Raw genomic sequence first — 25,993 nt, 5'->3', positions numbered from 1 at the left:
CCTACCAAATGTCAGCTTCAAAATAAGCTTTCGTTCAGTGTTCTGCAGTAAATGGTTCCAGAGTTCTGAGCGCTGAAAGAGGCTTGTTTTTATGAAATACGCTAAATTTGTCGCTCAATAGTACGAAAACCGTTTGACTTTCGATAGTATATTTTTGAAAATACACTCTCCTCAGCACCTTGTATAAATAGGGAAAAAATTAGAGTATAAAAACATGCGAGGTTTTTTACTGATCAATTTCATATGGAATAGCCCATATGTAGTGATAGGGGAAATATGGTTAGGTTTCACGCTTAGGGCATTGAGTAAGATGAACTAGATTATAGAAGAGGTTCAGTACTCATTTCAACTCGATAGAGAAATGGAAATAAAGGAGGTTTTGACATTACGTTGAGAAACACTTGCGAGAACGTCATACTTCGGTATGAAGAATCGAGCAGTGCTCTGCATGTGTATAGCTTGGTGTGATTCATTACTTCCTTGTTTAAAATGTGACCTCGCTTGTAGTATTTCCAGGGAAGTGCCGTAATGGGACGGAATGCGACATAAAAACAGTACTGTGTTGTGTGCCCGACAGCATGTCTGTCCGTAACGTGGGACCATCTGATGCCGATACAAGGAACAGAGACTAAAAATATACAATACACACGTCACCTGTAATTTATCCTGCACTCCCGTCTGCCTTCAAGGAGAGGGAAGTAGAGTCAATTCCCTCCCTTTTAATTCACATTGTGTGTGTTCATATCTTTCTGCATTTCACTCCCAGCCTGTTTTGTTTGTTTGTTTGTTTGTTTGACTGATGATAATCATCATCATTACCATGGGTGGGCAAGTCGTGCTCTCAAAGTATCAACACAATCTCAATGGAGGTAGAACCACAGTCTACTATATACAGTCGCGAAGCTTGAGGTGTTTTTTTTTTTTGCAAATCTCGTGATAAAGCGCTCCAAGCGGTTAGCAACTAGAAACAATAGACTGTCCATGGTCGACTTTGGACTGTGTCGTATTTCTATCGAGTGCTAGCTCGTTGCGTATTTCACATTGATGCTTGTGAAATGTTCGTTATTGGTTTTAATGAAAATGTTAATGGCTAAAATATAATAATTGGAATAATAATATGGGACAAGGAGGAGACGTTTGTAGTGCTATAAATTGTAGCAACAGTAAGAGAAAGAGGCCAGAGTTATCCTTTGTCCGATTTCCGAAAGATTCAGAAAGGTTCCTGGGTTTCCACAAGAATGCTGTTCAGAAACAAAACTCTTAATTTTGAAGTTCTTTAGGACTGTTAGAATACATTATATCCTTAAATTTCGCAATGAAATGTTTCAGTCTAACCGAAAGGATATTAGATACCGGTTAAAGTTCTGTCACTTATGCTGCTAAATTTCCAGAGAAATGAAGGTTAGGTCTACTTTTTTTTTCAGAGGATATATTTTTAATTGTAGCTATTAATTTTGTTATTATTTTTATGTGTTATTTTACTAAAGAACGTAGAAAAAATAAGTTTGTTTTAATGAAATTTATTGATCACGTTTTATTTTCAATTCAGGTGGGATTATTATTGCTTAGGCCTATTTTTTTTCAAAGGATGTGTTTTTAATTATAACAGTTAATTTTGTTGTTATTTTTATTTCCAATTCTGGTGTGATTATTATTGCTTAACCTCATCCCACTTTGTTAACTACGTAAGCCTACACTACAAGTACCGGTACACGTAAGTTACTCCATTAATTCATATTTCCATTATTATTGTTGTAAAGGGAAATGCAAATTAATATTTATTGGTTTCATAGTTAATTATCGCTATAATCTTGAATGAGTGAAGCTATTATAGTAAGTTTCAGTTCGTTTTGCACAAACAAAAATTATATTACTTATTTCTTGCAGGTATCTTCGAGTTTATGGTGGAATTTAATATACTTCATTAAAATAATAAATTAACTTTATGCGTTTAATATTTCAATAATGGAAGGAAGGTGTTAATTTTTCCAAAAGAACACGACAACGAAAGTGTAACATATTTTGACGTCTGCTAGGAGAGAGATCTGCGATGATGAGGCGATAGTAGCGATCCTAGTGGTGGGCAACTACCCATGTTTGTATCTTTACTACATATTGAGCTTCGCGACTGTATATAGTAGACTGTGGTAGAACGGACTCTGTACTAGCTGTACTGTTTGTGCGGTTCTTTCAAGACACAAGTTCGATCGCGTCTGCAGTAAGTGGCGGCTCGTTTTAAGTGAAAAACAATATTATTCCCAGATCACTTCCCTTTAGTTACGAGTAAAAAGATAATATTTTTATTATTAAGAGAGGTAAAGCTTGTATTCTATTACACTTTCTTACGCATAACATTTTATGTTACAAATAAACAGTGAAGGTTTTAGTAAAATACTGTCTGCATCTGCTTTAGAACAGCTAAAGGCAAAAATGAGATATCAACAAGGTGAGAATGATATCAAATATCATTAGCACGTTGTGCGTGCGAGTTACAGAATTGCACGACATATAATCGACTAGCTAAGAACATTTATGGATAAATTTGAAATGTGGTAGTATCATGTAGAACATAGACAACTTCACTTTCTTTGAAGAGTAATAAGAAAATCTTCTTATCAAATATAAGACCCTACTTCAAGACCTACAGCAGAATTCACTGCTAAGTTTGGCGAAAAAGTGACAATTGACAAGGAATCGAAATTTTTCTGAAATCTTTTTGGCTTTTGCCGATAGAAAATCCTGAAAAGTTATAGCTTGAATTAATAAATCTACAGAACAGCACGCCACTCAGATTCCAGCAAAATCAGGAATCGAACTGTTCGTAATGTTGCCGAAGTAGAATTTCCAAATATACTCTTTGCTTCCATATATACTGTATGAGCTTGAGGCAGAGTTTAATACAAGAAAGAAGTGTAAAAGCTCTCAAACTAAAGAAAGAGCTCAGAAATAAGCTTATTTAATCTGCCGTGACATGTAAAAAATACTTCCTTGAATTTGTTATTGTTTGCGAATACAGACAAACGTATTACCTTTCTGAGAACAGAGGTATACTCTTTAATGTATAAAGTCTTCTAAATTCTAGCGTTCTACGTTTCAAATAAGACATACAATGAGAAATATTAACTAATAGTGTAATAATAAATAAGTGTTCCAGCTATATTTGTTGTATCTTGGAAAGGTTGTATTCAGTTTGTGTTTCCAGTACTAAACTAATTTACAAAGCTAGAAAATAATATAATTTTGTTATGTGTTCAGGTATAGCCTGTCTAAAATTACTATAATGATTGTGCCATGTGTAATTCTGAAATTCAAATCATGGAATAGATATCACGATCACCTGCGTAAGCCGCCAGAGCGCACCGTGGCTTTTGCAGCGAAACTACAAACAACTTGTAATTGCTGCGGCTGGCTCCGTCTGCCTTTCTCTCTTTCAAGGCTTTTTAGCACTTTGGGAGCACGAGTTGCCCATCCATGATCATTACCATCATGACTACAAGGTTTAGGCACTCTTGGGCCTGTTTCGTCTTCAACATTTGACTTCATATCTGAGGAGCAAACTTTCAAAACCTGACATGTCCATTTTTAGAAAATAGCCTGCACTTCAGATGGGAAAAACTTAGGCTACGTCTCTACAATGAAAAAAATATTTTCGGAATATGTATGGTAAGACTTTCCTGTGTTAAATTTCAACGTACCTCATTTACATGTTTCGACCTATTTATGGGTCATCTTCAGAACTGGTCGTTGTTGGTCTTGGCGCCACTTGTTCTGTTTCCTGTGAGGGTGTGTTTCTGTGGTATAGTGTAGAGTCAAAGAGTGTGTGTGTTCGAAGTTGAGTTGTGTGTTGAGAATGTCGTTGGGGTATGTTTTTGTGTGTCTGTATATTTCATATTGTTCTAGTGTGTTCAGTTTCTGGCTTTTTGGTTGGATGTGTAGTATTTCCATGTCTGTGTTGATGTCTCTGTGGGTTTGGTTAGCATTTGTGATATAATGAAAGAGTGATGGAGCGGAGAAAATTCTCTCCGCCGCCGGGATTTGAACCCGGGTTTTCAGCTCTACGTGCTGATGCTTTATCTACTAAGCCACGCCGGATACAATCCCGACGCCGTTCAGAATCGTCTCAGATTAAGCTCCATCTCTTGGGTTCCCTCTAGTGGCCGCCCTCTGCATTACATCATAGACGCAGGACCGAAGTCCATACATGTGTTGAGGTGCACTCAGATGAGTGACTGATTGGCCGGGATCCGACGGTATGGGCGCAGTCTTAAATCACAAAGTGGAGCTTAATCTGAGACGATTCTGAACGGCGTCGGGATTGTATCCGGCGTGGCTTAGTGGATAAAGCATCAGCACGTAGAGCTGAAAACCCGGGTTCAAATCCCGGCGCCGGAGAGAATTTTCTCCGCTCCATCACTCTTTCATCATGTAATGACGCAGAATATCTGCATGGAAATATCATATGTACTTCAGTACATCAAAAAATATATATTTGTGATGTAGTTACCTCCTAGAATTATTGTAAATGTATTATCTAAGTCTTAATCTTCATGTCCTTAGTTTTCAAGTTATCATATAAATGTATAGACCTATTTATTATTAGTGTCATTGATGTTTGCATTCACCTGAAAATACCAGAGTTCATAGTATTGAGCATCTTAAGAATTAATTAAAACAGCTTTGGAAACGTGATTATATTATATTTACCAAGTAGCCTATAAATATCGAAGTATGGTTTTTACCCTTTCTGACTTCTTTAATGATATGCCAGCTTATGGCGGATGCTTTTTCAATTCACTGTGGGCTAAAGCAAGGAGATGCACTATAACCTTTACTTTTTAACTTCTCTCTAGAATATGACATTAGGAAAGTCCAGGATAACAGAGAGGGTTTGGAATTGAACGGTTTACATCAGCTGCTTGTCTATGAGGATGACGTGAATATGTTAGGAGAAAATCCACAAACTATGAAGGAATTTTATTTGAAGCAAGTAAAGAAATAGGTTTGGAAGTAAATCCCGAAAAAACAAAGTATATGATTATGTCTCGTGACCAGAACATAGTACGAAATGGAAATATAAAAATTGAAAATTTATCTTTTTGAACTAGAATATGCCATTAGGAAAGTTCAGGATAACAGGCAGGGTTTGGAATTGAACGGGTTACATCAGCTTCTTGTCTATGCGGATGACGTGAATATGTTAGGAGAAAATACACAAACGATTAGGGAAAACACGGAAATTTTACTTGAAGCAAGTAGAGCGATCGGTTTGGAAGTAAATCCCGAAAAGGCAAAGTATATGATTATGTCTCGTGACCAGAATATTGTACGAAATGGAAATATAAAAATTGGAGATATATCCTTCGAAGAGGTGGAAAAATTCAAATATCTTGGAGCAACAGTAACAAATATAAATGACACTCGGGAGGAAATTAAATGCAGAATAAATATGGGAAATGCGTGTTATTATTCGGTTGAGAAGCTCTTATCATCCAGTCTGCTGTGAAAAATCTGAAAGTTAGAATTTATAAAACAGTTATATTACCGGTTCTTCTGTATGGTTGTGAAACTTGGACTCTCACTCTGAGAGAGGAACATAGGTTCAGGGTGTTTGAGAATAAGGTGCTAAGGAAAATATTTGGGGCTAAGCGGGATGAAGTTACAGGAGAATGGAGAAAGTTACACAACACAGAACTGTACGCATTGTATTCTTCACCTGACATAATTAGGAACATTAAATCCAGACGTTTGAGATGGGCAGGGCATGTAGCACGTATGGGCGAATCCAGAAATGCATATAGAGTGTTAGTTGGGAGACCGGAGGGAAAAAGACGTTTAGGGAGGCCGAGACGTAGATGGGAGGATAATATTAAAATGGATTTGAGGGAGGTAGGGTATGATGATAGAGACTGGATTAATCTTGCACAGGATAGGGACCGCTGGCGGGCTTATGTGAGGGCGGCAATGAACCTTCGGGTTCCTTAAAAGCCATTTGTAGGTAAGTAAATCATTTGAAAAGATGTACCTTGGAACAACAGTAACGAATATAAATTACACTAGGGAGGAAATTAAACACATAATAAATATGGAAAATGCCTTTTATTATTCGGTTGAGAAGCTTTAGTCATCCAGTCTGCTCTCAGAAAGCTGAAAGTTAGAATTTATAAAACAATTATATTACCGGTTGTTCTGTATAGTTGTGAAACTTGAACTGTTACTTTGAGAGAGGAACAGAGATTAAGGGTGTTTGAGAATAAGGTTCTTAGGAAAATAATTGGGGCTAAGAGGGATGAAGGTACAGGAGAAAGGATAAAGTTACACAATGGAGAACTGCACACATTGTATTCTTCACCTAACATAATGAGGATCATTGAATCCAGACGTTTGAGATGGATAGGGCATGTAGCACGTATGGATGAATCCAGAAATGCATATACATTGCAGAATGTCAAAAATATATTCCACTATTAGCTTGTTCTGTACCGGTACGTGCAATATAAACTGTTTTTATGCAGAATGTCAAAAATATATTCCACCATTAGCTTGTACTGTACGTGCAATATAAACTGTTTTATGCAGAATGTCAAAAATATATTCCACCATTAGCTTGTACTGTACGTGCAATATAAACTGTTTTTATGCAGAATGTCAAAAATATATTCCACTATTAGCTTGTGCTGTACGTGCAATATAAACTGTTTTTATGCAGAATGTCAAAAATATATTCCACTATTAGCTTGTACTGTACATGCAATATAAACTGTTTTTATGCAGAATGTCAAAAATATATTCCACTATTAGCTTGTTCTGTACGTGCAATATAAACTGTTTTTATGCGGAATGTCAAAAATATATTCCACCATTAGCTTGTACTGTACGTGCAATATAAACTGTTTTTATGCAGAATGTCAAAAATATATTCCACTATTAGCTTGTGCTGTACGTGCAATATAAACTGTTTTTATGCAGAATGTCAAAAATATATTCCACCATTAGCTTGTACTGTACGTGCAATATAAACTGTTTTTATGCAGAATGTCAAAAATATATTCCACTATTAGTTTGTACTATAGGCCTACGTGCAATATAAACTGTTTTTATGCAGAATGTCAAAAATATATTCCACCATTAGCTTGTACTGTACGTGCAATATAAACTGTTTTTATGCAGAATGTCAAAAATATATTCCACCATTAGCTTGTACTGTACGTGCAATATAAACTGTTTTTATGCAGAATGTCAAAAATATATTCCACCATTAGCTTGTACTGTACGTGCAATATAAACAGTTTTTATGCAGAATGTCAGAAATATATTCCACCATTAGCTTGTACTGTACGTGCAATATAAACTGTTTTTATGCAGAATGTCAAAAATATATTCCACCATAATCTTGTACTCTACATGCATGGGTTAATCTTGCTCAGGATACGGACCGATGGCGGGCTTATGTGAGGGCGGCAATGAACCTCCGGGTTCCTTAAAAGCCAGTGAGTAAGTAATTTTAATGTGAAAATGTATATGATTATTCCGGCAAGATCCTGTAACATTAAAGAGAAAAATTGTCGATGTGGCAGTGTTCAGCAATTTATTTTTTGACAAAATGTCAAAGATGCTAAATCAGTGACTGAATTTGCATTGTTTATTCTGTAGCGATAGGATCTCAACGAATCGTGAGAGTTACCGTGTTCTCCTGTTTCAGTCAAGGACTGACTGCAATGATAGCGAGACTTGGACGTTTAATTCATCAGCAAATAAACTGAAGTTAATTTTAAAAATAAGCTGAGTATAGAGTTCAAGGTTTTCACAGCTTACAACCTTTGAACTCTGGCTTCTAGATTATTAAGTATTTACTTTCTATTCGTCATATTCAATTAAAAGTTTGGTCGTGTTAATTGATGCTAAACACCATTCCTTTTCTCTTTGCTATAGCTCGGCCATTTTAACACTACTCGAAACATATTACATTCATTAATTGTCATTACTACATTGAGTACTGTGTCTTCATTAGCCTTATTTTGGATTTCTTATTGTTGGTATAGTAATAATAATGTATGTATGTATTTATTCACACTGCAAATGGGTATATACCCGGTGGCAGTGGTAACTAATTACACTCAATAATGAAAATAATAAACACAACTAATAAAAAACAATAAATAATAATAATAATAATAATAATAATAATAAGGAGCAGCCTAAATTAAATGAAGCATGGTCACTTAAAATAACATTTAAAGTAAATCTAATTTGTATCTTAACCCTAAGTTCGAACTAAGACCCACGAGTGTGACAGGTTCATACCTCCACAAGTACCTTTCGGCACTACACTTATTTCGCTGTCAACTCACTAACTGCACTGATTCTACCTGATTTCACTAACACTTCTAAACATTTCACTGTTCAAATACATTGCACAGCCACTTCACTGACACCAACACACTTCACTTACACAATAGACTTCACTGATAGAACACTTCAAATAACAAGATATCAATTACACCCTTTAAATAATGTGTATAATATACTACCGTCTATTAGTAAAGTCCTTAAGCCTATTTTTAAATACATTTTTGGTTACTGGTAAAGCCTTTAGTAAGTCTGCAGGTAAAGCATTCCAGTCCCTGATAGTACTCGTACGATTGAGAAAAGAAAACTTTCAAGTGTCCGTCCTCTGTCTTCTTTCCCTCAATTTATATGAGTGGTTGTTCCTTGAAGAGTAATTTGGCGGCTGCAGCCTATTTTTTATTTCTCTCCAGGCAGGCTCACCTCTGTATGTTTTGAACAGTGCGCATAATCGAATTCGCGTTCTCCTGTCCGTGAGTGTGTCCCAGAATATTGTACGAAATGGAAATATAAAAATTGGAGATCCTTCGAAGAGGTGGAAAAATTCAAATATCTTGGAGCAACAGTAACAAATATAAATGACACTCGGGAGGAAATTAAATGCAGAATAAATATGGGAAATGCGTGTTATTATTCGGTTGAGAAGCTCTTATCATCCAGTCTGCTGTCAAAAAATCTGATAGTTAGAATTTATAAAACAGTTATATTACCGGTTCTTCTGTATGGTTGTGAAACTTGGACTCTCACTCTGAGAGGGGAACATAGTTTAAGGGTGTTTGAGAATAAGGTGCTTAGGAAAATATTTGGGGCTAAGCGGGATGAAGTTACAGGAGAATGAAGAAAGTTACACAACGCAGAACTGCACGCATTGTATTCTTCACCTGACAAAATTAGGAACATTAAATCCAGACGTTTGCGATGGTAGCACGTATGGGCGAATCCAGGAATGCATATAGATTGTTAGTCGGGAGACCGGAGGGAAAAAGACCTTTGGGGAGGCCGAGACGTAAATGGGAGGATAATATTAAAATGGATTTGAGGGAAGTGGGATATGATGATAGGGACTGGATTAATCTTGCACAGGATAGGAACCGACGGTGGGCTTATGTGAGGGCGGCAATGATCCTTCGGGTTCCTTAAAAGCCATTTGTAAGTAAGTAAGTACAAACAGGAAGATCCTTTCATATAATGAACATATTAAAGCTATAACCAAACCCTACATCACATCAAATTACGCAGAACACATTATCAACAATAATTATGACTTCAATAATATAGAAACAGATATGGAAATTTTACACATCACACCAGAAAGTTCACAATTAAACATCCTACGATAATACGAAATATATAAACATACAATAACATATCCATAACATATACTTAACACATAATTACAGTTCAGTACCCACACATTATTCCACGTCATGATACGTCATAACACACAAACAACCAGCCCCCACCATAAGAGCAACACACCCCCACCCCTACAACCGACAAATGCACATCGCAGAATTCAAGATCACCAATAGTTCAGGAGACACTGATGAAGACGTAACATCACGTCGAAACGGGCTGTCTGTCCAAGGTATATACCTTTTTTTAAAAAATTGTAACACTTTTTAACGTGTGACTAAACAGTTTTATGTTTTTAACAAACAAAATTCTACTTTCCTCTACCTTGGACATCTCGTTAGGTTGGACAATTTTTTATTGAACATGCGTGTCCAGGTTAGAGAGGTTTCACTGTATTTGTAAACAGGAATATCATTGGTACAAGATGAAGACTTGAACTATTGTGAAAAACGTTAAATTTATTAGAAATATGGGGAGGGACAAAAGGGAAGGCATCCAAATTCCACTAACTTGTAATATTGAGGCCACAGCCAGGACTTGAAGTGTCGGTTTTGTTTCTATCCACATTTTCACTCCGCCATAATTCGATCATTGTCCGGCCGTAACCATGTTTCGTGCATTCTCAGAAGCCTCTTAGTTACTGTAAGTCGATGGACGATGCGGTGTAGCGTATGTCACGCCGCCCCCCGCTCGAGCAATCAGCCTTGTCAAGCCACGGTATTTTGCCGCAGGGCTCTCACCAACTCTTAAAAACTTGGTGGGCGTACAGCCAATGACGTAGAATCCAGAATGTGGGTGATCTCCTCAATGGACGCTTTCCTGTTTCCACGCCCCCCTCTCTCCCTTCTCGCTGCTTCCGTCTTCGCATGTCTCTGTAATCGAGGTCGATATCATGTCCGCTGCCCGTGTCTGTGGACCGGGGGTTCGATTACCAGTTACAGTAAGATTTAATTCATTCTCACCTGTGTATTTGGTCCAGGAGGTTGAGTAATTTTTTATTCTTGTCACTAGAGTCATTAGGAACATTAAATCCAGACGTTTGAGATGGGCAGGGAATGTAGCACGTATGGGCGAATCCAGAAATGCATATAGAGTGTTAGTTGGGAGGCCGGAGGGAAAAAGACCTTTGGAGAGGCCGAGACGTAGATAGGAAGATAATATTAAAATGGATTTGAGGGAGGTGGGATATGATGGTAGAGACTGGAGTAATCTTGCTCAGGATAGGGACCAATGGGGGGCTTATGTGAGGGCGGCAATGAACCTCCGGGTTCCTTAAAAGCCAGTAAGTAAGTCAGTAGAGTCTAAGTTCGCAGGTTCAAACGTGATGAAGAAAGACCTTGGTGAAGCTTTCTTCGGGAGGAAAATGAACTTGGGCGTCTCAATTTGTAGATTTTCAGTATATGAAATGATTCAGTCTCAAAGTGAGGGGACTGCAGGTTAGACCTACAGGTTTTACTTTCTCCCGTGTCAGAATTCATTGACACTGAATAATTTCTGCCTGTGTGTGTTAAAAAAATCATCTGCATAATCTTGTTAATACCGCGATATTATAGACATTTTGTGTACAGCATTTTCGGTGAAATAGTTTTTAAGACGTTTGCGATTTTTACATTAATTAAATGAACTTTTTAAATTTTTTCTTCGTAGTCTACGAGATGATGATGATGATGATGATGATGATGATGATGATGATGAAGATGAAGATGATGATGATGATGCCTTCAGCTTGAGTAAGAGCAGTAATTTGTTGATAAAACTGTTAACTTCTTTTTTGAAGACAGTAATTACTGTACCTATCGGTGATTTTGGCGAAATGCTCTTTTCCTCTGGAATATTCGTCAGTAGAGGTAGGATTTTTATGACCTATAAATCATGAAAAAATGTCCTAAAACAATGCATTTATGACCTAAAAATCTTTTTAAAAAATGCCCTAAAATTGATCTTACATAATTGGCTTAGCAGGAAAAGAGGTTTTGTAGGACTACTACTTAATATTTTGCAATTCATTTTTAATTTCCAGAGAAGTCTACATTGTATCTTAAAAGTATTTATTTCAGTCACTGACTTCACAGCATATGTTTAAGGTGCTACACCTTTACATTACATATTTAAAGGACGTATGAACGTTTTCGTTGGTCTACGCCAACATCATCAGATACGAAGTACATTTCAGCAATATCAATACTCTCTACATAATATCTACAAATACAAAACATATTTAGTGGCACGCAAAATGAGACATATTTTTTTTATTGGGTTATTTTACGACTCTGTATCAACATCTAGGTTATTTAGCGTCTGAATGATATGAAGGTGATAATGCCGGTGAAATGAGTCCGGGGTCCAGCACCGAAAGTTACCCAGCATTTGCTCGTATTGGGTTGAGGGAAAACCCCGGAAAAAACCTCAACCAGGTAACTTGCCCCGACCGGGATTCGAACCCGGGCCACCTGGTTTCGCAGCCAGACGCGCTGACCGTTACTCCACAGGTGTGGACATGAGACATATTATAATACAACATTGCTGTGATACACATTGACATTCATATATGACTTCCTTGATTGTCACTTACTTAAAAACACGTATAGATTACAATGTGAATCAATATATTTTGTAATCTATACGTGTTTTTAAGTAAGTGACAATCAAGGAAGTCATATATGAATGTCAATGTGTATCACAGCAATGTTGTATTTTAATATGTCTCATTTTGCATGCCACTAAATATGTTTTGTATTTGTAGATATTATGTAGAGAGCATTGATATTGCTAAAATGTACTTCGTATCTGATGATGTTGGCGTAGACCAACGAAAACGTTCATACGTCCTTTAAATATGTAATGTAAAGGTGTAGCATCTTAAACATATGCTGTGAAGTCAGTGACTGAAATAAATACTTTTAAGCTACTACTTAATATTTAGACTAGTAATTAAATTAAATTTTGCATGATTTTTTCCAAGTAGTACACTTTAATTATTTTACCTGATGCAGTTTCCATGTATGATCGTTTACCTCTGCTTCGGCATGTGGACGTGAGGTCAGCAGTCGGCTGGTCAGTCTCGGCCCTTCATGGGCTGTAGCGCCATGGAATTACTTTACTTTTAGTTTCCATGTAATCTACCACAAGGCCACTCTTATCCGGAACTAGCAGGTATAAAGGAGTCTATATTGAAGGGGTGGTTGGACTGATCCATTACATGGGGTGTACTGCGTTAAAATGGCAATATTTGTGTAGAAAAAAGATTAAAATATTATACAAAATAATGGGTATTAATGGACAAAATATGTAAAGAAAATATCAAAGGAACTAAACATTATTTTACATTAATAATGGGATTTATCGCCAAAATTAAATGAAAATGCCTAAAAATGACCGAATGAAACAAAAGATGCTCTTATGAGTTGAAATAGGCAAATTAAAAAAAATGCCGTAACAAGTATGTCTTAAAACACTCAGTTTATCACATAACATAAATATTAAAGCAGCTATGTTTCTGGCTTACTAGAAAAAAGATGCAATTTCATCAAAATCCTAGCCCTATTCATTAGATTTCTGATAGGTCAAAAATTGACAATAGATGCAACAGTTCAGGATATACTAAGTTTACCGCTTCAGTTAAGTAGGCAATAAACGTTTATCGAACACAGTATATAAACGCAAGTTTTTAATGATCAGCAACACAGAGTATAGGGTAAAGGTTAGTAATATTGTGATGCTAATAATATTATGATAGTTGTTTTTGAGAATTTTTTACAATTTTACTGAGCGGGAGAAGGACCGGTTTTGTGCAGAAACTTGTCCACGAACATTCCCTTAATACGTTGACGCAAAAAACCGATCTTCCTCTCGTTCATTAAAATTTTAAAAAAATATTCAAAAACAACTATCATGTTATTATTAGTATCACAATATTACCAACCTTTACCCTAATTCTGAATACCGGTACAAGTTACGTATAAGTAGACCTCGGCTTTTAGGTTAAATGCCTATTTTTTTCTGTAGGGATAAACTAAAATTAGTTAAATAGCCTATCTTCATAATGTATATAAAATATGAACGTTTGAAAGCGGTTTTATGGAGCCTAAAGATACCTATTTTGCACATTGATACCTATTTTTAAGGTTTTAGAGTCTAAATTTTTTTTTTTTTTTTCCGTGTAGCGGTGAAAGAGAAATGTTTTAATGTCATGGGGTGGGTATTGTTAAAATATTATCTAATGGTTTGGTTATAGAAATTAAGAAATTCTTGGAAGGTGTCTGGGTTTGTTGAGCAATTGAGCAGACAATAGGGTTGTGATGAATCGGGAGGATATAGTTCTCCCTGAAGAAATCAGCATGGCAAATATTGCTAGATTTAAATATGCATCCATTGCTTCGGTATCATAGGGAAGAATTTTTTTTCGCTTATAAAATGGTTCTAAGAAAAGGCTAATTTTCACAATAGAAAATTAGAGAAAAGCGTTGTTATGTATTGCAATAGCAATTAAGAGTAATGTTAATTGTAAATTCATTGGTAAATTAATTAATTTAATTGTAATATGAGCGCTTACGTATTAGCATCCTTAGAGCAATGAGGCAGATGAATTCATTAAAAATTACGTACCGGTATTCATAATTTAAGACTTAACAAAAATATATTTGTTTTACTGTTTTGTCACTGTATACCGTAATGCTTAATACTCAATAATTAATTACATTTTTATAGTTACTGTAGTTTGTGTGGATAGAAATTACATTTTAGGTACATAAATAGTATTTTAGCTGCTTGAAATTGTATTTTTAGGTGCCTGAAAGTTTGTTTTTAAGTGCCTAAAAATTCTAGGTCTAATTATAAACCTACTTGCCTTTTATGTGCCTAGCAGGTGTGACAACCACAGCAATCAAATATGAAAGATAACCTTACCGAAAGTCTCTTTCGATTGCCCGCCGCGATTTTATTTTCCATAACATTTTCTTACTTTTGTAATGCCCATTCTATCTTGTAAGTAAAGTAAAAGTTGTGAGTGTAACTAGTTCCCTTCATATTAAAATGTAATTAACTTGCGTTTGAGATGAAATAATGTATTATTTTATTGCGCTTTAAATTATAGGATAATCATGTAAATTTCATTTTTTATTATTATTTTGATCCATTTGTTCTGTTATGCACAAGATAGTTAGGTCTGGCATTTTATTAAAATGTCAACTTTTAAAATATGTTATGAATAAGACATGTACAAAGAAACAATAGCCTATTAAAACGATTTAAGACTGACTTTAAAACTGTTGATATTTTATTTTAATGAAATTTATCGCTAATTTTGAAAGTATACTTCGACACGTGCTTGGACAATACCCTATGTTGATCAATGTTAGACATCATCGTGTACGACATGCTTTGGCGACATCGTTAAAAACTTTAAATTGGGAGATTCATGAGGAAGTACATTGTGTATCATCAGATGGTTCTTTCCGGCGGGCAGACATTATTGCTATTAACGGACGCTTAAAACGGGCTCTTGTTCTTGACCCTACTATCCGTTTCGAAAGAAACCTAAATCAGGCCTCCGAAGTTGATATTGAGAAGAAGTCTATATATGAACCTTGTCTGCCGCATCTTTCTCAAAAGTACAACGTCCCTCTTAAACAATGGTCTGTCATTGGTTTGCTGTTTGGCAGTAGAGGTTCTATTTCCAAATTCACATGGAATTATCTTAAAGAACTTCACATTCCTTTTGATTATGTAATGTCTGTCCTTATAAATATTATCAAGGATTCTCTTCAAATATTACATCATCATCTCTATTTCAATTAATCCACTTATATTTGCCTTCAACAATTAACTTTCTTTTTTCTTTAATGTATCACATCACATTATATTGTACATGTTTATTATATTCAGGACCCTTGTGGTCACTCAAAATTCTTTGAACTGATGCCTATAATTTAGAAAAATATATACTATAATTGTAATTATAAAACTTGAGGAAGTTTCATAGTTTAATATAAGTTTTAAAGTGAACAACAAAAAACAATGAGTCCACACCTGTGGAGTAACGGTCAGCACGTCTGGCCGCGAAACCAGGTGGCCCGGGTTCGAATCCCGGTCGGGGTAAGTTGCCTGGTTGAGGTTTTTTCCGGGGTTTTCCCTCAACCCAATACGAGCAAATGCTGGGTAACTTTCGGTGCTGGACCCCGGACTCATTTCACCGCCATTATCACCTTCATTTCATTCAGACGCTAAATAACCTAGATGTTGATAAAGCGTCGTAAAATAACCCAATAAAATAAAATAAATAAATAAATAAATAAATAAAAACAATGACTATAATTTTTGTAGGCTATATCTCGTAAAATTTGAGGGTTTTAAGCCTCCCAAAAACTAGGGTGTAGTGAGGCCAGTGTTTGATATTGACGCTTGTGTTTTGTTACAGCTGGCGTGAGCTGCAGCCATGTTGGATCTGTGAGCAGCAAAGCAACACAGAGCGTTGCGTTGGGCGAGGCGTGAGATGGGAGCTGAACACGATGGTGGATCCTGGGGCACAATCACCAAAGACGAGTTAACGTTGTAAATACAAACAAACCAAACAAAGCAAAGACTATTCATACATGGCCCAGCATGGCGGACTGGCCCAGCAGCAGCCGCCGCAAGGCGCCGAGCCGCCGCCGCGTCCCCCGGTGCCGAGGGTGCACCGCCCCCGCCTGGCGATAATGACGCCGCCACCCCCGACCACCATAATACTCCAACCCCTGGGCACCGCGGCGACGACGCCGGCGTCCTCGAGAAGACGTCCGCAGCAGCAGGCGGCGCCCCCAGCGGCGGCGGCGGAAGTGACGCTAGCAGCGCCTCGGCCGGACGGCGAGAGAACTGTGAACGAGTATGTGGAGACGCCGTTTCGCCCCGCCGCCGCGAGCGAGGGGGCGCCTGTGCGCAAGAGCGAATCGACGCGTAGGGACCCCCCGCACCACCAGGCGCTGCACCTCCCCATCGGGGGCGGCGGGACCCACGGGGGGGCGCCGACCCCCGTGACGAAGCAGCCCGTCACCTTCAAGAAGGACGCAGCGCCGCGACCGGGCGTGGGGGGCGGCGACACGACGCCGGCATCGGGGGCGGGCACGTCGGGGACGACGTCGGGGGACTGCTTCCGGGGCTCCATCATCTGCCCGGAGTGCGGGAGGTGCCGGTGCGAGTCCTGCAGGCAGCCGCGGCCGCTTCCCTCGCGCTGGCTGTGCAACAACGCCTGCTTCTGTTCGGCGGAGACGAGCCTCGACTATGCCTCGTGCCTCTGCTGCGTCAAGGGCCTCTTCTACCACTGCTCCAAGGACTACGAGGACGGGGCGACGGGGTCCTGCGCCGACGACCCCTGCTCTTGCGGGCCCCATCGGCTGCTGGCCCGCTGGGGGTGCCTCGCCGCGCTATCCCTGGCGCTGCCCTGTCTCTGGTGCTACTGGCCCCTGCGGGGGTGCGTGGGACTGTGCGAGAAGTGCTACGCGAGGTACAGCAGCCAGGGCTGCCGCTGTGAGCCGCGTCGGGCGCCGAAACTCTCTGACGTCACGCCCGAGAAACGCCTGCTCGACTCCAGCCCCGACTTCTGACTCTAGCCGCTAAATTATCATTTCACAAAAAATCAGGGAATAACTATTAAAAAACAAAACTGCTACCGTTGTCATATGAAATGTGTAGTTGTTAAGTGCATAAATGTGTCCTGCAAGTGTGTTGTGCCCAGCATTCAACGTCGGCACTGTTTTCGAATAGAAATTAACAAAAAAAGTTGGAGTGACGAAACTCGTGAACCGAAAGCAGACTCATTTTCCTTCCCAATTATAAAGGTAAATTTGGAAAAAGTAAAAAAAGAGATGGGGAGAATAGAATGTGCAGAGGTTGGTAACACCCAGTGAATCTGTTCAATTGTCATGGCGTGGTGTGATTATTTGTTAACGCAGAGGAACTGAAAATTTAAGGATAAAAAGCTATTTTCAGTAGAAGAGTCATTTAAAAATGATATACATACATATATTTGTGTAAGCACACCAGTTTTAAAGTATTTCTCTCAGCAGGTTTTGCTTTTACAATATTCAATGCTTTCATGTTTTATCGTTGAAGAATATTTGAAAGTAACCATAACTGTGTTGAATGTTTGGTTAGTGAGTTGGTGCTATGGTTTTGACGAAGTAAGAAAACGTGTGTTTAACACATATTTGTTAATTTTTTTTTTGGTATATTTAACAGGATAATTAAATATCCTTTTTGTAATTTATTCAGCTACCATTTTTTTTTGGTAAATCTTTTTGTTACTATAGCATGGCAATTATAATGACTCATTTCTCACACCATTTTGGTTGGATAGTTGAAAAGATCCTACATAGGTGTTGCAAGTTACAGAGAAGGAATCAAAATTTTAAGGTTAGAGGACATGCTCAAATGCTGTGTTGTTTTATGGTGTAGTAGGTTATGTTCGATCATGAAGGCTTTTTTTTTTGTTATGTTTATTTAAATTTCATGATCATTGTGTTGGTAAGATGCATTTGGTTTGGAAACTCTTGGTACAATTCTTATCGAAGATGGCCTTTGTATATTTATGTTTTGTAGACGTTTTATTGGACAAAATACTTTTCCAAATCCTTTTGGAAAATGTTTTTATTCTGTGTTCCATACCAAAAACTGTAATTAGTGGTAACATGAGAAATTGAAATTGCCTATACATAATACTTGTATTCCCCAGAACTGTTACTTTTGGGGAATGAATGAAAGATCAAAGATTATTTAAAATTATCATAATTTGTGCTTCTTTCTCATTATAGCTTTAATATATATTTTTCTCACAGTTCTTCGTGGTTAGTCAACAGTTACTAAACTTCTGTACAAAGATTTTTTTTAAGTTTGTTCCATGTTAATGGAAATGCAATGCAACATAATGCATAACTACAGGTTAAGTCTTTCCTTTCTTAATATTCTGATCTTTGGAAATGAATATTTCATATCTGTGGTTTAAACTTTCATTTTGTAAACGTTACTATACTCTCATTGCAATAAACCTTCTTAGTTTTCTTCGCCAATATACTTTGTAGTTAGAAAATTCATCATATTAAATCGAAATTGTAGAAATTCAAGAACAAGATTGCTTGTAAAATATCGGTGAATGTTACTTATGTCCCACCCACTATAGGAGACATAGGCCAGTTTTACACTAATCCTAAACATATTTAATATAACTTGTTGATTATATTATATTATTACCCATTTCAGCGAGTACTGACGACCACTGCAAAATACGACAATTTGGTCCAGGGAGCATTCTCTTTTGGCATAAGGATGATTTATGTAACATGTTTCTAAATTAGTCTTTTAAATACCGGTACATTCTTTAATATAATTTGGTCCAGGGAGCATTCTCTTTTGGCACAAGGATGATTTATGTAACATGTTTCTAAATTAGTCTTTTAAATACCGGTACATTCTTTAATATAATTTGGTCCAGGGAGCATTCTCTTTTGGCACAAGGATGATTTATGTAACCTGTTTCTAAATTAGTTTTTAAACACCGGTACATTCTTTAATATAATTTGGTCCAGGGAGCATTCTCTTTTGGCACAAGGATGATTTATGTAACATGTTTCTAAATTAGTCTTTTAAACACCGGTACATTCTTTAATATAATTTGGTCCAGGGAGCATTCTCTTTTGGCACAAGGATGATTTATGTAACATGTTTCTAAATTAGTCTTTTAAATACCGGTACATTCTTTAGTATAATTTGGTCCAGGGAACATTCTCTTTTGGCACAAGGATGATTTATGTAACATGTTTCTAAATTATTAGTCTTTTAAATACCGGTGCATTCTTTAATATAATTTGGTCCAGGGAGCATTCTCTTTTGGCACAAGGATGATTTATGTAACATGTTTCTAAATTATTAGTCTTTTAAATACCGGTACATTCTTTAATATAATTTGGTCCAGGGAGCATTCTCTTTTGGCACAAGGATGATTTATGTAACATGTTTCTAAATTAGTCTTTTAAATACCGGTACATTCTTTAATATAATTTGGTCCAGGGAGCATTCTCTTTTGGCACAAGGATGATTTATGTAACATGTTTCTAAATTATTAGTCTTTTAAATACCGGTACATTCTTTAATAAATCACTGAGAAACAAATGTGAATATAGGTATGTGGAGTAGAGTACGAAATTATTATTTTTTTTTTTTTGGCGCATCATTTTTACGTAAATAACGACAAATAAAAACTAACACGCCACATATTTTAAGAAATACAGGAAACAAGCATGAATATTATTCACCATTCTTAATGATCTTGGGGTAGAAAAAAACGTATGTAATAGGAATTACATACAATATTAATGTGCGTATAATAAACAATAAGCAAACCATCTTCGATTAATCATTTTAAAACAACGTGAATATAGCGTGGATTGTGTAGGAAAATAATTTCTTATATGTTGCTCCCAATGTGCATCATTGTTAACTTATGAAAACAAATGAAAATTAACATGGCATATAAACACTATTTGAAGAAAGATAGGAGATATTAAGTAATATTCATCGTTCTTAGTGATCTTTGGATGGGAAATAACAATGAAATATGTATAAAATAGAAATGACATACAGGTGAGCATATAAAAAAAGCAGTAAGTAGAATCATATCTGATTAATAAGCTTAAATTACTCCAGGTTTAGTGTAAGAGTGGTCTAGCAAATTACTTAATTCATAAAAACAAAAAAATCGTTTTAGGAGATTGAATTTGTGTATTTTCTCAGAAACTTTCCAAATATCTGTAGGGAGTCTGTTACATTAGATTGCCGAAAATTGGTTTATGGCGCAGCATTGGCAGTGATAAAAGTGTGAAATATTCGTTCAGTGGGTGGTGGATACTCTACATTGACCAAAATATCTTCTATGAAAGTACTGTAACTCTTTTAAAATTAATTCCAAATTTATTTAAGGAAATTCCTTCATAACATAATGTGTTACAAGCAAGAATATGTGCATCTTCATATTTGAGGGGTTCACAACCAGAGTGGACCAGGTCCTTCTGGAATAATTTTGAGAAATTGAGTCTTAAAATTCTTAGCTTATGCTTAGCAACATTCACCTTCCATAGGAAATGCTGCCCTCTGTGGAGTAACAAATGAGTTACGGACTTGATTTGTTATGACAATGAATAAATCTAAGTTTTCTTCATCTGAGATTGTATTAATCCACAAATTGACTACTGGTGGACTTGGTCCACTATGGTTCTGAGCCCCTCATTTCTAACTTCTTTTAGTACCTTACATTAACATTCAATAAAATCAAGAAACTTGAACAGCTATTACTGTGCATTGCACATTGCAGTAAATAGATTTTCTATGCAATCTCAAGATTGTAGGAATGATAATACAACAAGACCTTTGGTGTGATATTGAATACTCAAAATAACAAAATACACTTGTAAATTATTCACAAATGACTAGTATAATTTTCGGGTCGTTTACTTAGATTGAAATTATGTTTATACATCTTGATTACACAACTTTTAACACTGTATCAACAACCAACAACGACCAGTTCCGAAGATGTCCGAAAATAGGTCGAAACATGTTAACAAGGTACGTTAAAATTTAACACAAAGTTCTTATCATACATATTCCGAAGAAATTATGTTATTCTCTTCAAATAATCTTATAGGAAATATCACACTAAAGCAATTTAATTTTACTCTGACAAGTAAATATTTAGTGGACTTGGTCCACTATGGTTCTGAGCCCCTCATTTCTAACTTCTTTTAGTACCTTATTTTAACATTCAATAAAATTAAGAAACTTGAACAGCTATTACTGAACATTGCACATTGCAGTAAAAAGATTTTCTATGCAATCTCGAGATTATAGGAATGTTAATACAACAAGAACTTTGGTGTGATATTGAATACTCAAAATAATAAAATACACTTGTAAATTATTCACAAATGAACAGTATAATTTTCGGGTCGTTTACTTAGATTGAAATTATGTTATTCTCTTCAAATAATCTTATAGGAAATATCACACTAAAACAATTTAATTTTACTCTGACAAGTAAATATTTAGTAGACTTGGTCCGCTATGGTTCTGAGCCCCTCATTTCTAACTTCTTTTAGTACCTTATTTTAACATTCAATAAAATTAAGAAACTTGAACATCTGTTACTGAACATTGCACATTGCAGTAAAAAGATTTTCTATGCAATCTCGAGATTGTAGGAATGTTAATACAGCAAGAACTTTGGTGTGATATTGAATACTCAAAATAACAAAATACACTTGTAAATTATTCACAAATGAACAGTATAATTTTCGGGTCGTTTACTTAGATTGAAATTATGTTATTCTCTTCAAATAATCTTACAGGAAATATCACACTAAAACAATTTAATTTTACTCTGGCAAGTAAATATCTAGAGCCTTATTCATAGACATTTTTAGCGCGGGCTTCCGGTGGATGATCAGCGAACTAACGTTTTTCGTATTCATAAACCAGTGTTAGCGACATGATATATGAATCCTGTACAAGTAGTCAGTCGATAGCCGGGGCTAGTTTAGCACGCTCGTAGCGCGGGCTCGCGAAATGTCTATGCATAGCACCCCTAGTGTTTATGAATTTGGCTGTGAAAATTCTCAAGATAATTAGGATTAGATTGTGTAATCTTGAAGCAGGGTTGACCGATTGGCAATGACATTTCACACACTGTTGTGTCAGTGAGGAAAATCGATTTTGTTAGGGAGTTGTTTTAATAGAAATATTAATAATATTTGCACTGAATTAAGATTTAATTGATATAACGGTGGTGAAGAAACCAATTTTCTGCATATTTGAATAGCAGAAACTTTTCGAGGATAAGAATTTTCATTTCTGTCTCTCAACTTTTCAACGACGTTGACAATTTATGCCACAGATTTGGATGAATAATTCGTTCCAAGATCTGAGATATTTATATATTTTTTATTTCCTCTTCATTCCTAAATATCTTTTTCATATTTAGATATATGAAAAATGTATTACATTTCTTTTTTCAACAACAACAAAAAAAGGATTACTTACAGAACTTACCATTGCATTTATTCTCAAATTTGCATAAGCTGAGAATTTTGTTTTTATCTTGGTAGATTTGCCCATTTTTTTATTTTTTTTCTAACAAACAGTCATATGAGCATGAACTTGTAAAACTGTAATTTACATGTTAAAAAACGCCTAAGAGAAACTCATCATCTAGTACTTCGACTGTTATCAGTTCATAACATTCTATGGATTAGCACTATTTATTTTGTACATTCAGTATGTTTGTGTTGTATAAAGACTCATAGATTATTTATTCCCCCTCCCCCACTCTAGGGTTCAGACTGGTGCACGAAACACCAGTTTCAATATTTTCATTATTGCGTTATCAATTTTTAAAGATATAGTCATTTGTTTTCTGGTTAGGCTGGCGTTGGACACATTTGGGAAATCACACAAGAGGGGACATTTCTTTTTATTTTTGTATTTTAATTACAATTTTGAATGGAGAGACTATAGGAGGAGTGAATTTCTGTCAGTATTTCCGTTTGAAAATACAATACATGCAAAAATGTATTTCATATAGGCAATGTTTTTGGATGATTGCTTAAAATAATTATTAAATGTAGAATTTTAATATATTTATTAAGAAATTAATAGGTGTTATTCCGTGCATTACCATTTTCCGCCTCAATGGGGTGTCCATATCGGCCGGAGGCGAAGTGGGTTGTCTTGTATTATGTAATTAGTGTTTATTTGAATTGCCTAAAATTGTTGTGATTCAATCTTCACAGTAGGGGAGAAATGGGTACAGTAAGACAGGGAGAACAGTGAGACATTTTTTATTAGATGGTAAATTTTGATGTTGAGATGTTGGTAACAGTGGAGTTGTATGTTGCATGAGTAAAGTAACAGTATTTTCATACTCGATTTGATTCTAGTTATAAAGGCGAGTGATGAAAAAATAATTCGTTATTTTTCACTCTAGAAGTAAAATTTTGGCTTGTGTTTAATGAAGGTTATATTGGATATACAAATGAGATATAAATATGAATGTTTTGTTGGTATTTGAGATTATGTTTGGCAAAATTTCGTCTTTCTTGTTTTAATTTTGAAGTGATGGCGTCATTTTTAAATGAACTATGCATAAAGGGAACAGTGAGACATGCCATTGAAGGGTACACTGAGACGTCTCACTGTTCCCATGTACCAATGATTTGCAAAAACAAACTGTAATTATATTACATTTACCAATAACTAACATTAAAAATGAACATAATAGTAACCAATTTAGGAACTATAGCTTAAAATAATGGATACATTACATTTTAATGGTTTCATGAATAAAAAAATATTCACAAAATTTAAGAAAATGTTAAAAAATAATAAAGAAATAAATTAAATTCTTATAATTATAAGCTTTGTTATCACCAAAAATTCATTTCATTTTTTCGCAAAAGTTTTAAATGTCATGTAAAATTCACTTTTCCAAATGTTCCAGATGTTTCAATGTTTCGAAGTCAGACATGAAAAGGATTCTAAATAAGCCTACAGAACATGTCAAGATAGAGAGACGGCAAGTTTTTGTTTTCTTTTGAAATAAATGTAAATCATTTCAATGTCCGTTAATAGACACTGTGGTGTCTCACTGTACCCTCCTGAATGGGAACAGTGAGACATTTGCATTTTTTGACAAACACGTATTGTATATTATGTCCTTTATTAACATTTCTGTTTATGTATTGTTGTACTCCATGTTTTAATGTCTATTTCTATTGCACTTGATTTTAAAAATACTTGAATTATCACTTGCATACATATGTCTTAATATTTTGTGTCTCACTGTACCCACTACTCCCCTACTCTAAACTTTTTGAGCGTCTTGGGTTTCTCATGCTTTTCAGTTGCATTTTTATACAGATTTCTTGCGTATACTGATCGTTTTCCATACTTATCTTTCAATACCTTTTACACTTTTTCTTAAAATTTCTTTTCATTTATATTCTGAAAGGCGTAATATTTTCCCCAAAGGAAAAACATGAAAACCCAAGTAGCTTGACCAGTAAATTCTCTACTGATGGATCATTTTGTGAGCATGCATCATGTTTATAATTTTTCATTAAGTTCGTCATAGATGGTAACAGTGTTCTCAACATTACAATATCAAATCAAAGCTTCGGGGAAGGCCTTGTTATACAATATATATTGTTGTAATATTGCCTCACCGTACATCATGTGTGTTCATAATGAATTTATTCTTTAAAACAAAATAGAAAATCCGTGGGCAATCCATTTACTACAAAACACAACAAGACAAGAAGATGTCCCACTCTGCCATGGACAGGTTTAAAATATTTTCCACTTGCCATATACAAAATATATTCATTTTATATAATAATTATTATTATTAGATGACATCAACGTCTAAAAACTCATCTGCTGGATGGTAATTTTCACCCTCCTATGAAAAACACAAAAAATACTTTTCTGTGTCAAAATAAAAAAGGAAATGTACAAAGTCCTTAACTTAAAAGATAAAAACTCTTACGATGTATTTGTTGTAAAAATGCTTATTTATTATATTTTCCTCTCTCATTCAAAAGTTCTTGAACTTTATATATATATTGATATATAATTAATAACGACGCATCTTACACTAAAGTTGTATAAAGTGGGATTGCTGAGACTTTTTTCCAGTATTATCTAGTCTTGAAGTCTTAATTTGAAAGCAGAACATACGGATGATTGTGTAACCGATGTTTTTAATATATGAATGATAATGTATCATAAAGCAGTTCTGTTGTTGTATAGATGCCGCAGTATATAGTCACTGCGGAATGTGCTACATTATTACGCCGTATAAAGAAATTGCAGCTTTGTATATTGTCTTGTAAATATTAAACACGAAACTGTAAGAATAACAGAGACCAACAGGAAAAAAAATTGTATTTTTTATTACTTAATTTACTACATCCTACATTATTCCTTTCCCATCCTTAACAAAGATGAGCCATCCTCATTTACAATTTAGAATGGGTATGGATACACTAGAAGAAAGCAGACATTGTGGAATATCCTCACAGATGTATAAATTTAGAACTTAACTATCAGGGAATTCAGATTATACCAAAAGAAAACGGAGATTACAATATATGGGCTATTCCATCTCAAATCGACCGAAATATAGAGGAAAATTGACCTTGCAATTTTTAAATGCAATGAAACTTTTTCTGTCCGTTGACAACTGTGATACAGTGCTTTGTGCAAAGTTTGAGGCATC

At 35.7% G+C, this 25,993-nt stretch overlaps 1 protein-coding gene across 2 annotated transcripts in view; it reads left to right on the top strand.

Moving 5' to 3' along the window:
• The window catches only part of sty (sprouty signaling antagonist), a 328,914-nt gene extending 303,240 nt beyond the window's left edge, over window positions 1–25,674 (top strand). For both annotated transcript variants that reach the window (XM_069826930.1, XM_069826931.1), the window contains one exon: window positions 16,115–25,674. In XM_069826930.1, coding sequence (XP_069683031.1) covers window positions 16,290–17,276 — 987 coding nt within the window. In that variant the 5' untranslated portion in view covers window positions 16,115–16,289 and the 3' untranslated portion in view covers window positions 17,277–25,674. The remainder of the gene's footprint in view (window positions 1–16,114) is intronic.
• The last annotated feature ends 319 nt before the right edge of the window (window positions 25,675–25,993 follow it).

The sequence above is a fragment of the Periplaneta americana genome, chromosome 5 (genome assembly GCF_040183065.1).
Source record: "Periplaneta americana isolate PAMFEO1 chromosome 5, P.americana_PAMFEO1_priV1, whole genome shotgun sequence".
Classification (NCBI taxonomy): domain Eukaryota; kingdom Metazoa; phylum Arthropoda; class Insecta; order Blattodea; family Blattidae; genus Periplaneta; species Periplaneta americana.
Note: the sequence above shows the minus strand (reverse complement) of the source record. Positions and strands in the feature narration are given on the sequence as shown.